The sequence below is a fragment of the Musca autumnalis genome, unplaced genomic scaffold (assembly GCF_047663935.1).
Source record: "Musca autumnalis isolate F117 unplaced genomic scaffold, ASM4766393v1 scaffold_1, whole genome shotgun sequence".
Classification (NCBI taxonomy): domain Eukaryota; kingdom Metazoa; phylum Arthropoda; class Insecta; order Diptera; family Muscidae; genus Musca; species Musca autumnalis.
Window position 1 is genome coordinate 64781809 of NW_027411644.1, and position 12957 is coordinate 64794765.

At 32.0% G+C, this 12957-nt stretch overlaps 1 protein-coding gene across 1 annotated transcript; it reads right to left on the reverse strand.

Annotated features, from left to right (window-relative positions):
• Positions 1 to 7569: 7569 nt before the first annotated feature.
• On the reverse strand, positions 7570 to 8495 carry LOC141390592 (single-strand selective monofunctional uracil DNA glycosylase-like). Its single transcript, XM_073963542.1, has 2 exons — positions 8223 to 8495; positions 7570 to 8159 (listed from the first exon to the last, which is right to left on the reverse strand). The coding sequence occupies exons 1-2, from the start codon at positions 8469 to 8471 to the stop codon at positions 7617 to 7619; spliced, it is 792 nt and encodes a 263-aa protein (XP_073819643.1). The 5' UTR covers positions 8472 to 8495; the 3' UTR covers positions 7570 to 7616.
• Between the last annotated feature and the right edge of the window lie 4462 nt (positions 8496 to 12957).

The window sequence follows — 12957 nt, forward strand, 5'->3', positions numbered from 1 at the left end:
AGTATCTCCTCCGCAAAACTTTTGAACTTTAATCCTAATCAACATTGTTGTCGGTTCAAACGTCCAACATTTTTAAAACCCCCTAAATACATACGTATTTTGGGAAAAATTTTTTTCAATATACACAGGCTGAGGGTATATCTCTGTCGGCAAAGCCGACTGATACTTTTTTACTTGTTTTTTATATAAATTTTCTCACTTGTTAGGTTCTCTGTAGAGAAAAAAAAACTAGAAATGGGCGGAACTTGCCCCGCCTACTTTGGTTACCTTCCGATGTAAACTTTAAAAACGCTGATACACGTGTCTCATATTTTTAGCTCTACTTTCATAATCTATACAGTTTTTCCAATCATTTTTAAAAAAATTAATTTTGTTGCACAGTGTAGTTAAGCATACAGAGTTAGGTCATGAACATGATTGACCATACTTATGGACAGACGAAATCCCCAGAAGTTCCCGCATTTATTTAAATGTAATTTTGTTTACATTAACGATAAAATGTGGTTCACTCTCCGAATCTTTGTCTACCTATAGCTCTCTCACATATACAAGAGGTAAAATATATTAAATTTTATTACTCTAACTCATATATATATTTATGTATGTCCTTTTTTATTGGGGATTTTCCCAGATGTGTACTTCGGTACGGGAAGCCTCTGATCGCCACTCACTTGGGAGTGGCCAGATGTGACTCATTTGTTGAACTTTTCAAGCAGCTCACTACTTCCGATTTTAAATCAAGTATTCCCTGGTAATACCGCACAGACAACCGTCTGTCAATATCTAAAGTGAAAAGTCTACCTGGCCTAGTGGGTTTGTTGGCAGCCCCAAAACTAGTATCGGGTGCCACACATCTTAAATAAAACGATTACAGAAACGTTAACAAATTAAAATTTAAGGTTTTTTTTCCTTCCACACAAATCGCCCCGGCCTAATATGTACATTGAAATGTATTTTTGATAACATTATGGAACTCTCTTCCCAAATTTTCGGTCTCTCTCTCTCTCTCTCACCGTCATCCGCTAATAGAGGAGGTAAAATATGCAACATTTTATTTATTTAGACTATAAATTATGGTTCAGCCTAATGAGTAGACGAATATGAGTAGACGAATGGTTACAAAAATAAATAGTTGGCGGTATTAACGAACAACTTACAGTGACACGTTCCCAAATATGATAATAGAATAATTTTCCTTTTTTTAATAAAAAAAGAAGAATTCTATTTGAGCCTAACCGACTTCTGGATGATGTGAACGCAATAGAACTGAGAAAAGGAAATGCCAGTTCGGAAAAATAGTGATTGTTCAGTGGACGAATACTACCATAAATAGCAACCCTGAAATTGTTTGCTTAGTGAGGGTAGTAACGTCAATGTATCTGTAAACTAGATGTATGGATATATTTTTTGATGTATAGGAATCCAAAATGTCTTGGAAAATTAGTTAAAATGGAGGAAAATCGAGAGGCTATAAAAGGCCAAAAGCGGCAAATTGAAGCCTTTATTTGTGCAGTAACCGTCATTAAAGTTGCGGGCCATGACATACCAAGTTTAAAGGCCAAAAACGATTGTGTTGCCCAAAGATAATAAAGTAAAAGACAGTTGTGTACATTTTGTATTTCTTTATTTTGTGGAAATAAAAACAAAAGTAAGTGATGTTAGTGGATGAGTGTCTATAAATGACCGTTTTCAAACAACGGCTTTTTATTATAGAATTTCCCGAGAAAAATCACCAATTCCACTGGCCTCAGCTATTCCCAGAAGTGGGGCCAGTGCGTCTTCTTTTTATTTATCTGTTTTGCTGTTTTGGTCATTTAATTTTGCCCGCTGTGTCAACGGTTTTGCCATTGCCATTATTACCAAGTTTTGTGAATTTCTTGCAACCGTTGCCTTTTTGTTTGTGGCCTAAAAAAAACATCGTTAAGAGCTAATTCCTGCCTGAGAAGTTTTAAGTGTGCTGGTTTCGGCTTACTGCCAACTTTGAGGCCACCAACTAACACCATTGGAACACTATATATGTACATATATGCCTGTGTGCTGAAAAGAGGTATCGCCATTTTTTGCCAATTTAACCAGCTGGAAAGTGAGGTAACACGTACTTTTGAGTGTTTTATATAAAAATCATGGCAATTATCTGCAACTAAATAAAAGAAAGAAAATACGTTAATTAAAAAATTAATTAAATTAAATATAAAATTTGAAATTAATGATAAATTGGTCATTTGGTTAATTGCCTTTTAAATGATCAAATATTTGATACCAAAAACCTAAAAAAATCTATCTTTATGTATTAATGTGTGATGTCCTTGTGTTTGTCCTAGCTTCTAAGTAAATCTAATATTGTTCGGATTTTTAATACCAGTTCTTAGCTAAAGTTTTTTTTACAATATTTTTAGGATTCTAGAGTAGACTGTGAGTAAATTAGTGGGCCGATTTGGTTAAAGAACTATCATAAGTGAGCTCCCTTGGGATAGATATTAATTTTATTGGGGATAATAAGATAGCGAATATAAAAACGCAAGGAATACGCTCTAGAGCCCTTTTCACGAAATATTTCCATAGTGGAAAACAGTTAATATTTATATTTACTGGTGTTAGAGATTCATTGTTCACATTTTTTTGTAATTAAACAGACTATCAATACAAAATTTAGATTTAAGTCAACTTTTTATATAAATAAATGTTCCATGTTTTGATTAGTTGAGAAAAGATAATAATATGTGTTAATCTCTTTGTGATTGGGGGACTCCTTTAAAAGGTGATGAGGTGAGTGTGTGTGTCTTGTGGGTTTTCCAACGAAATGCTAATTGGACTCTTGGAAACTATGGAAGGACGGGCAAATGCGGGAGTAATAACATCAATTCTCCCTTATCAAAGCAGTGTTTGTATGTTTGTTTTTCTATTTGTATCGTTTGTTCGTTAGCATATCAAATTTGTGTTCGCCCTGTGGAGTTAGGTTTGGACGGTTAAGAACCAGACCCTGAACTGCTAGCAAAGCCGGATGGTCCAATCTAGCGCCGCCTGAGCAGGGATTATAACAATTTGGGAGGTAATTTTTGTGGTTTTGATCCACTGTGCAGTTACATTTAAGCTCCGTGCTTTTTATACGCAAATTGTGTTGCGATTGAACATGAATTTCACAATATTGTGGAATTCATCAGCATACATACATACGTATATTAAGCCATGAGCGTGATTGGACATGTTTACACTCGAACGAACGGAATCATCGACTTTGCTTACGGACAGAAGAAATTCCATAAAGATCCAACGCTTGCACACATATGTACATTGTACATACATATGTATATAGAAATGTATTTTTTGTTACATTACCCTGCAAACATTTTTTTTTTAAATTTTCAATCGCTTAACGATAATCTGGGATTCGCGGGGAAGATCAATTCAATCGCGGAAGAGCGCACCTAAAGATCTTCTGCGAATCCCCGACATAAAGTAACTGTGTCTAGGAAGCAAATCCCGAGGAAGAATCACAAATTAATCATCTGGAAGATCTTTAGAAGATTAAAATATAATGTAAAAAACAGAATAGAATTATCCTTTGGGTTTTGTTTTTTTTTTCATTTGTTGTCTTTGAGTTTTATTACCCCCTTTTGTTTTCTTTTCTGCCTTGTTATGATTTTTAATTATGACTTATTTGTTGGTAGTTTGTTATACTGCTTCCTATTCACTTTGTTGTCTTTCTAGTTTAGGGATATAGGGTTAGGTAAGTCGACTTTCGATTAATCGACTTTTTGCAGTCAAAAGTCTAAAAATCGTAGTCATAATAGTCGACTACGGAAAATCGCATAATCGATTATCTTGTGACCGATTTTCGAGTTTGTCCATTGATTGGTGACTTAGCGGTTTTACAGTTTCGAAAGAAAACTGGAAAATCGACAAATAATCGATTTTCTGCGGTTATGAAAAAGTCGAAAGTCGAGTTTTAGGACAACTGAAATAATCGTCAGACCAAAAAATTGAATTTTTAGTTTTAGACTAAAATCGAAAAGTCGAAAAATCGATTATTGCTTTCCATTACCTATCCATATTCTGGTTAAACTCGGCAAAACCTGGGCATGGGTTGTGTTTGTCAATTCTCATAATATTTTGCGTGATATTTATATCAAAGTTCTGTCGAAAGTGTATATGAGAATTATATACAACCAAATCAAAAATGTCAGTCACAATCATCTGTTGCTATTCTGTAATTCTCTAGGGCGATTATTTGAAAAATCTGAGAAAAAAAATGTAAAAAATCGTCCAATGATCGCCGTTGGAAATCACAGAAGATTAATTATATTTTAATCTTACATTTAAGACATTGATGCACAAACCTTTAATTTAAATTATGTCTCCCTACCCCAATAATAAACGGGAAGAGTGCATTTGTATGGCGAATCGTACGAAAAAGTAAAGGCGAGTGCTCGCTCATCTTGTTCATCTATGCACTACCCGAACATACAGTAATACTCTCTCCGCGTTCGTCTCTGATTTATGCTCAGCTGTCCAAACACTATCTATCTCTCACACACAAACTCTCTCTTTCTTTTGCTCTTCCGCTCTCTCTTGCTCTCTCTCACACATACATACCCCGCACAGTGGGTCGAAACGACAAAAATTGCCTTTTTATACCCTCCACCATAGTATGAAATAATCATTTGCGACCATATAATGTATATATATTCTTGATCAGGATAATATTCTGAGTCGATCTATACATGTCCATCCGTCTGTGATAATCAGTCTAGCATCCACAAAAATGAAGATAGGACGCCGAAATTTGGGAAGATACGAATTTTTTTGCAGGCAGGTCAAGTTCGATGATGGGCTATAGCGGTCCAAGTTTTGGTATACTCCCCTTTAGAGCTGTACAATCTAGTTCATTTGAAACATCTAGTTCAATAGTTCAGCTCTTTTAACTGAACTAGTTCAGTAATCTAGTTCATAGTTCACTATCCAGTTCATTCATTCGGATCATACATACATCAAATAGAAAAAACAATAGCAAAAATCTTATGTTGTGTGTGTAGAAACTGTCAATGCGAAAAAGCTTTGTACGTGTGTGTTTCTTTTTATTTTTTTTTCTATTCAGAATAAGGCACATTCAATATGGGAATATGTGGAATTTGTTGTGTTTTTGAAGAAATCTTCACTTTCGAACAGCTATTCATTGTACCTTGATCCAAAACGTAAACAAACTCATCACATTACGAAGGCATCACATAACACTGACGACGGCGTAACTTTATGCATATGTGAACGACATGTTGAACTAGAGCTCCGTTCCAGTACTTTTTTATTGGAAACGTGTGCAAAGGAGAGAAATGTTCAACAATTAGTTCAACGCACACATTTTTCCAAAATGTACGGGAACGGAAAAATGGCAGAAACGTCATTTCGGGGAAAAATGCTCAAAATGTGTTAAATGTGTAAAAACTTTTTAGTTCTGGAACGAAGCTTAGATTGTGAATCGTTCGTTCGTTGATCGTACGGTCGCCGACTGATTATAGTACAGTGAACTATTGAACTATTATGAACTATATCGACTGATCTAGTTCATACGCTCTATTCAATGAATCGTTCAATTGAACTAGTTCGTTCATGAACTATACAATCTACTCCCCATATAACAATACAGCCTGATTTCAGACATTTTGACGTTTTTAGTTAACACTTAGGGTTCCTAGTAACCAACAAAACTTATATTCCAAAAATCATAGGCATAGGTCCATGTTTTGGTATAGCCCCCATATAACGGTACCTCCCGATTTTCGGTATTTCGAAGATTTTAGCTACATTTTTAACCGAACTAGCTGTAATTTGACATTTGAGGTTCTTAGTGCTCACAAAACTTCTCCAACAAAAATCGTCAATATAGGTCCGTGGTTTGGTATAGCACTCATCTAACGGTACCTCCCGATTTTCGGTATTTCGAGGATTCTAGCAACAATTTTTAACCGAACTAGCTGTAATTTGACATTTGAGGTTCTCAGTGGTTACGAAACTTCTCCACCAAAACTCATCAACATAGGTCCATGTTTTGGTATAGCCTTCATATAACAGTACCTCCCGATTTTCGGTATTTTGAGGATTATAGCTACAATTTTTACCGGACTAGCTGTAATTTGACATTTGAGGTTCTCAGTGGTCACAAAATTTCTCCAACAGAAATCCTCAATATAGGTCCATGCTTTGGGTATAGCCCCCATATAACAGTACCTCCCGATTTTCGGTATTTTGAAGATTTTAGCTACAATTTGACATTTGATGTTCTCTGTTGTCACGAAAAATCTCCACCAAAAATCAAACTAGCTGTAATTTAACATTTGAAGTTGTTAGTGGTAACGAAACTTCTTCACTAAAAATCGTCAACATAGGTCCATGTTTTGGTATAGTCCCCGTATAACGGTATTACCCGATTTTCGGTATTTTGAGGATTTTAGCTACAATTTTTAGCCGAACTAGAAGTAGTTTGACATTTGAGGTTCTCTGTAGCCATGAAACTTCTTTACTAAAAGAAATCGTCAACATAGGTCCATGTTTTGGTATAACCCCATATAACGGTACCTCCCGATTTTCGGTATTTTGAGGATTTTAGCTAAAATTTTGAACCGAACTATTTGACATTTGAGGTTCTCAGTGGTCACGGAACTTCTCCAACAAAAATCGTCAATATAGGTCAATTTTTTGGTATAGCCCCCATATAACGATTTTTGGGTTTTTGAGGATTTTAGCTACAATTTTGAGCCGAACTAGAAGTAATTTGACATTTGAGGTTATCTGTAGCCATGAAACTTCTTCACTAAAAATCGTCAACATAGGTGCATGTTTTGGAATGACCCCGTATAACGGTACCTCCCGATTTTAGTTATTTTGGGTGTCTTTAACGGAACTACTACATTGTTTGACGGAACTACCCGTAATTTGTCTGTTGATTTTCCCTGCAGTTATAAAACTTTTCCAGCAAAAATTTTAAAGATTGGTAGACACTTTGATATAGCACCGGAGGTGGTACCTTTCACCTGACTGAACATATTTTTCAGATTAGATAATTTAGGAATTTTGGGTATCCGTGTTCGAAAAATTTGTACACCTTAAATTGTGAAATTAAACTAATTATTCAATTTTAATTTATACTATTTTATGGTGGAGGGTATAGAGAAGTTTGGCCCGGCCGAACTTAACGACTTTTTTCTTACTTAATTTAGAACCATCATTAGCCTTCTACTACCAGTGTATTTCTAGTGGTACGATTGCTTAGACAAATGTTGGTTGTATGTCGATTATTTTGTAGATAAACGCAGAAATTGCAGTTTCATAATTGCAAAATGTTGGGGAAAATACCAAATAAAACCACACTGACCTCAAGCTTAAAGATAATTTAATTTGTCTAATTGGATTAAAACGATCGAAAAACATAATAAAATTATTAAACTTGCCAATAAAACAACATTTGAATAAATATGTATATGTAGAGGAATCCGGAAGAAAATCATTTAATATGGGTTAGAATTTCAACACTTGGAAACTTGTCCTTCGTATGGAAAATGCATGCATGTCATGTCAAGAAATTTGATAGGCCTAACCATCCATCATTACTTTTTGGACCTTCATTAGTTTCGAACAATATAGGAAAATGTTCTGTTCTTCAATAGCTTCTTCCTAGATTCATCTATCCAATCGTTTTCCTGAACAAAACAATGGGGAATAGGATGTCGAATTCTCTCCAATACACACTTTCCCTGTTTACAGTAATCCAACTCCCAAAGCTTTTCGTAGACATACCAACCTATAGGTACAATGATCTCTGGTTGTAACAATTCTAACTGTTGTTGCAATATATCCAAACATGCTTTTTCCATATCGGGCACACGTTCTGTCACATCTGCAAAAGATACATTATATCCGTTGTTGTCGATGAAAACCAAAGGGCAGAAGTTGTGTACGAAGCAATTTTCAAAAAACCGATCTAAGAAATCTTCTTCGCAGTTGAAAATTGCCTTAATTAAATTCCAAAAACGTTGACTACTTTCTTCTATTTCTTCTGGCGACTGCAAACCTTTTATTGTTATATTAGGATGCAGATTTGGAGCATTCCTAATGGCACCCTGTAACTTCATTCGATCTCTTACCGTGGGAATATCTCCAAAGGGAATCTACAATTTATTTAAAAGTGCGAATAAAAAAATTATTGAAATTTGATTTTTTTGTAATCTTACACCAGTTTGCAGTGATCCAAAGCGTGAGGGATTCATTCCAACAAACAAAATCTTCTTGGGTCCATTTAAATACTTTTTCAAAAAGTTGCGATAAATTTCTCCGGCATATTCAAACGGATGATAAATATATTTATAGCCAATATCGGATTCAAATGGTGGTGGTGTTTGTTGTCTCAAAGATTCGTTCAATGTGTTGGAGTACACATAAAATCGCTCCCATAACGCTTGATTTTCGTGATTGCCTTCCATTCTAAGACTAAGCGATTTTATTCTATTTATTTTATGTCAACAATATATTGCAAGTGGGCATGACTCATAGCCGGAGGGCTATTTCATATCTCCCAAATGCACAAGCAACTATCTCGCTAATGCAAATTCCCTAGGTGATAGGGGTTTATATATGTATGTAAATATTGATCTTTATCAACAAATCAGAGAATTAAATTACGTTATCAATTATGTTTGCACTGTGAAATTCTCTCCAATACGTGTTTATAGCTTAGAGACCTGTTGACTTGGATAGCAAGTGCTCGGCGAAATAAAATATAAAAAATATATAATATTTTTCCAAGCGTGGCTTTTTTAAATAATATTTCTTCCATCGGTGAATTTTTTAAACAATATTTTTTTCTAGTCTGATTTTTTTAAACAATATGTTTTTCAAGCGTTTTTTAAGCAATATTGTTTTCATCGGTGGATTTTGTAAACAATATTTTTTGTCAAGCATGGATTTTTTTTAAAAAATAATTTTTCAAAGCGTGGATTTTTTAAACAATATTTTTTAAGCGTGGATTTTTAAACAATATTTTTTCAAGCGTGGATTTTTTAAACAACATTTTTTTTCAAGCGTGTTTTTAAACAACATTTTTTTCAAGCGTGTTTTTAAACAACATTTTTTTCAAGCGTGTTTTTAAACAGTATTTTTTCAAGCGTGGATTTTTTAAACAATATTTATTCCAAGGTTGGCTTTTTAAAAAAAATCTTTCCAAGCGTGGATTTTTTAAACAATATTTATTCCAAGGTTGGCTTTTTAAAAAAAATCTTTCCAAGCGTGGATTTTTTAAAAAAACATCTTTCCAAGCGTGGATTTTTTAAAAAATATTCTTTCCAAGTGTGAATTTTCTAAAATTTATATTTTTTCCAAGCTTGGAATTTTTTTAAAAATATTTTTCTAAAGCGTTTGTTTTTTTAAACAATATTTTTTTTATTTTTAACAATATTTTTTTCAAGTTTGGACTTTTTAAACAATATTTTTTTCAAACGTGGATTTTTTAAGCAATATTTTTTCAAGCGTTTATTTATGCAAATTCATTTCCAAGCGTGGATTTTTTAAAAAATATTTTTACAAGCGTGGTTTTAAAAAAAAAATATTTTTTCCAAGCTTGAATTTTTTAAAAAATATTTTTTCCAAGCGTGGTTTTTGAAAAAAAATATTTTTTCCAAGCTTGAATTTTTTTAAAAAATATTTTTTCCAAGCGTGAATTTTTTTAAAAAATATCTTTTGCAAGCGTGAATTTTTTTAAAAACTATTTTTTCCAAGCGTCAATTTTTTAAAATATTTTTTTCAAGATTCAATTTCTTAAAATATTTTTTGTAAGCGTGGATTTTTTAAAACATATTTTTTCCAATTTGGATTTTTTGAACATATTTTTCCAAAGCGTGAAGTTTTTTAATTTTTTTTAATAAATATTTTTTTTTTTAAAAAATATTTTTTTCCCAGCGTTGATTAAAAAAATATTTTTACAAGGCGTGGATTTTTTTTAAAAAATATTTTTTCCAAGCGAGAATTTAAAAAAAATATTTTTTCAAGTTTGGATTTTTTAAAAATATTGTTTCCACGTGTGTTTTTTTAATATGTTTTTCAATCGTGAATTTTTTAAAAAATATTTTTCCAAGCGTGCATTTAAAAAAAGACATTTTCATGCGTTGGTTTTTTTAAAAAAAAAATATTTTTTCAAGCGTGGATTTTTAAACAATATTTTTTCAAGCGTGGATTTTTTATACAATATTGTTTTTCAAGCGTGGATTTTTTTAAACAATATTGTTTTTCAAGCGTGGATTTTTCTAAACAATACTGTTCCGAGCGTGGGCTTTCTTAAAACTTTTAATTTTTTTAAACAATTTTTCCAAGCAAAAAAACATTTATTCCAAGCGTGGATTTTTTAAAAAATATTTTTTCCAAGCGTGAATTTTTAAAAAATATTTTTTCCAAGCTTGGATTTTTAAACAATATTTTTTCCGAGCGTGGGCTTTTTTAAAACTTTTAATTTTTTTAAACAATTTTTCCAAGCAAAAAAACATTTATTCCAAGCGTGGATTTTTTAAAAAATATTTTTTCCAAGCGTGAATTTTTAAAAAATATTTTTTCCAAGCGTGGATTTTTAAACAATATTTTTTCCAAGCGTGAATTTTTAAAAAATATTTTTTTTAAATATTTTTAAAAATTAATTTTTCCAAGCGTGACTTTTTTTTAAAAAATATTTTTAAATATTTTAAAAAATTATTTTTTCCAAGCGTGACTTTTTTTAAAAAATATTTTTTCCAAGCGTGACTTTTTTAAAAAATATTTTTTCCAAGCGTGAATTTTTAAAAAATATTATTTTTAAAAAGTATTTTTTCCAAGCGTGACTTTTTTTAAAAAATATTTTTCAAGCGTTGATTTTTTAAAAAATATTTTTTCAAGCGTGAATTTTTAAAAAATATTATTTTTAAAAAGTATTTTTTCCAAGCATGACTTTTTTTAAAAAATATTTTTTCCAAGTGTGAATTTTTAAAAAATATTATTTTTATATATTTTTAAAAAGTATTTTTTTCAAGCGTGACTTTTTTTAAAAAATTTTATTTTTAAATATTTTTAAAAAGCATTTTTTCCAAGAGTGACTTTTTTTTAAAAAATATTTTTCCAAGCGTGGCACAGAGGGGAAATTTGTGTTAAAAGTTGATCAAAATCCCCAGAAAGCTCATTTATAGTCGGATTGATATAAAATTTTGCACAAAGCATATCTTCTGTACAAGGATTAATCCTATAGAAAATAATGAAAATCGGTCCAGATTTGGATGCAGCTTCCATATATATTCGCATCTGATACGAGATAAAAATGCACCAAAATCACTGAAATTTGACACATGCAACCTGAACTGGCCTAAAAAACATTGAGCCAATTTTCAAACAAATCGGTACAGATGTATATATAATCCCATATACATACATTTTATTCCAAATTTTATTTTTTGAATTAAATTTTCCTCAATTCATCGGAGAAAAGCCGTGAATGTTTCTGAATAATGAAAACATATTTGATAGGTGTTGGTTTAGTCTGATAAATAAGAGTCCCGGTTATAAGGCGGAACAAAATTTAGTGTGAGTAAACCTTGCAATTCCATATAAAAATATTTCATATTTTATTTGAGAAAAATTAGATTTTTCGGAATGGCGCAAATATGAGCAATTTTTTATGATTGAATCTGATATTTGAGACTCAAGCGCATAAAACATTAGGAGAAACTATGGTCGGGAAACGACGGGGAAATTGACTTTTTCACTATTGAAATTGTAGTAATCTTAAAAATTATCATAAAAAATGTTCAAAAAGAGGATATGTATCACCATTATTAAAGATCAAAGATCTAAAATCAATCTGAAAATTTTAAATGCTAATCTTGTTCGGAGACTGAACAAAAACAATAAATCTTGAAAAATATAAATTTTCGCGAAAATAATGTCATTTTAATGTTCACCTAATTTCTTAGTTTTCGAAAATTTACTTTTTGTTTTCAGTATGGCTGCTGCTGCATTGGATTGGCTAATCTTACAAAGTCGAGGATGGTTATAGCAAATGTAGAAAAGAGTCTGGTTGCCGTTTATCAACATAAAAAAACGGTTTTATATTTTGAGTTTTGAGCAACTCTAGGCCTATGTTTCCCCTCTGTGCGTGGATTTTTTAAAAAACTTTTTCCAAGCGTTGATTTAAAAAAAATATTTTTTCCAGGCGTTGATTTTTTAAAAAATATTTTTTCACGGGTTGAATTTTTGAAAAAAATATGTTTTGCAAGCATGGGTTTAAAAAAAAATCTTTTTATTGGAATTCTTGAAACATTTTGCCAAGCCTTGATTTAAAAAAAAAAAAACATTTTTTCCAAGCGTGGATTTAAAAAAAAACATTTTTCCAATCGTGAATTTAAAAAAATACATATTTTTTCCAAGCGTGGTCTTTTTGCCTCTTGGAGGGGTCTTCTATATAGGGTACTCTTTCTATAGAAGTGCTATTGCGGTGTCTTCTATCAAAGGGGGGAGCCAAAACAGGGTTAATGTCAAAAATTACCATGAAAACGCGACAATATCGATAAGTTGTCAATGAGAACCGTACCTAAAATTTTCTGAGCGACATTTTAGCAGAAAATTTCGAAGCTGAAAAACGTCATATTGTGGTACTTTTATAGCGGTTCTTAAAATAAAGTACGAAAAGGACATTGAAGGAAGCGAGTTAAAAGGTCGAAATGCTCTACGAAAGTAATCCTCATTCGATTTGACTGCAGACATGTCATCTCATAAATGAGCTAAAGCAACAGTTAACAAAGATATGTATAACGATAATTTCAGATGCCTTACAGGGTCTTCAGCAGAAATTTTATCACGCCATAACTCGGAAGTTCGACCCACGATTTCGGAAGCCACAAGTGGTATATTCCCACGAAATTCCAACAGATTCGGCATAAATGAAAATATGATATGTTC

Excerpts from the sequence above, each read along its gene's own strand:
- LOC141390592 (XM_073963542.1), bottom strand. The coding sequence starts at position 8,471 with ATGGAAGGCAATCACGAAAATCAAGCGTTATGGGAGCGATTTTATGTG. Across the intron at positions 8,160-8,222 it reads TTGGATCACTGCAAACTGGT|ATTCCCTTTGGAGATATTCC; the intron begins GTAAGATTACAA and ends AATAAATTGTAG.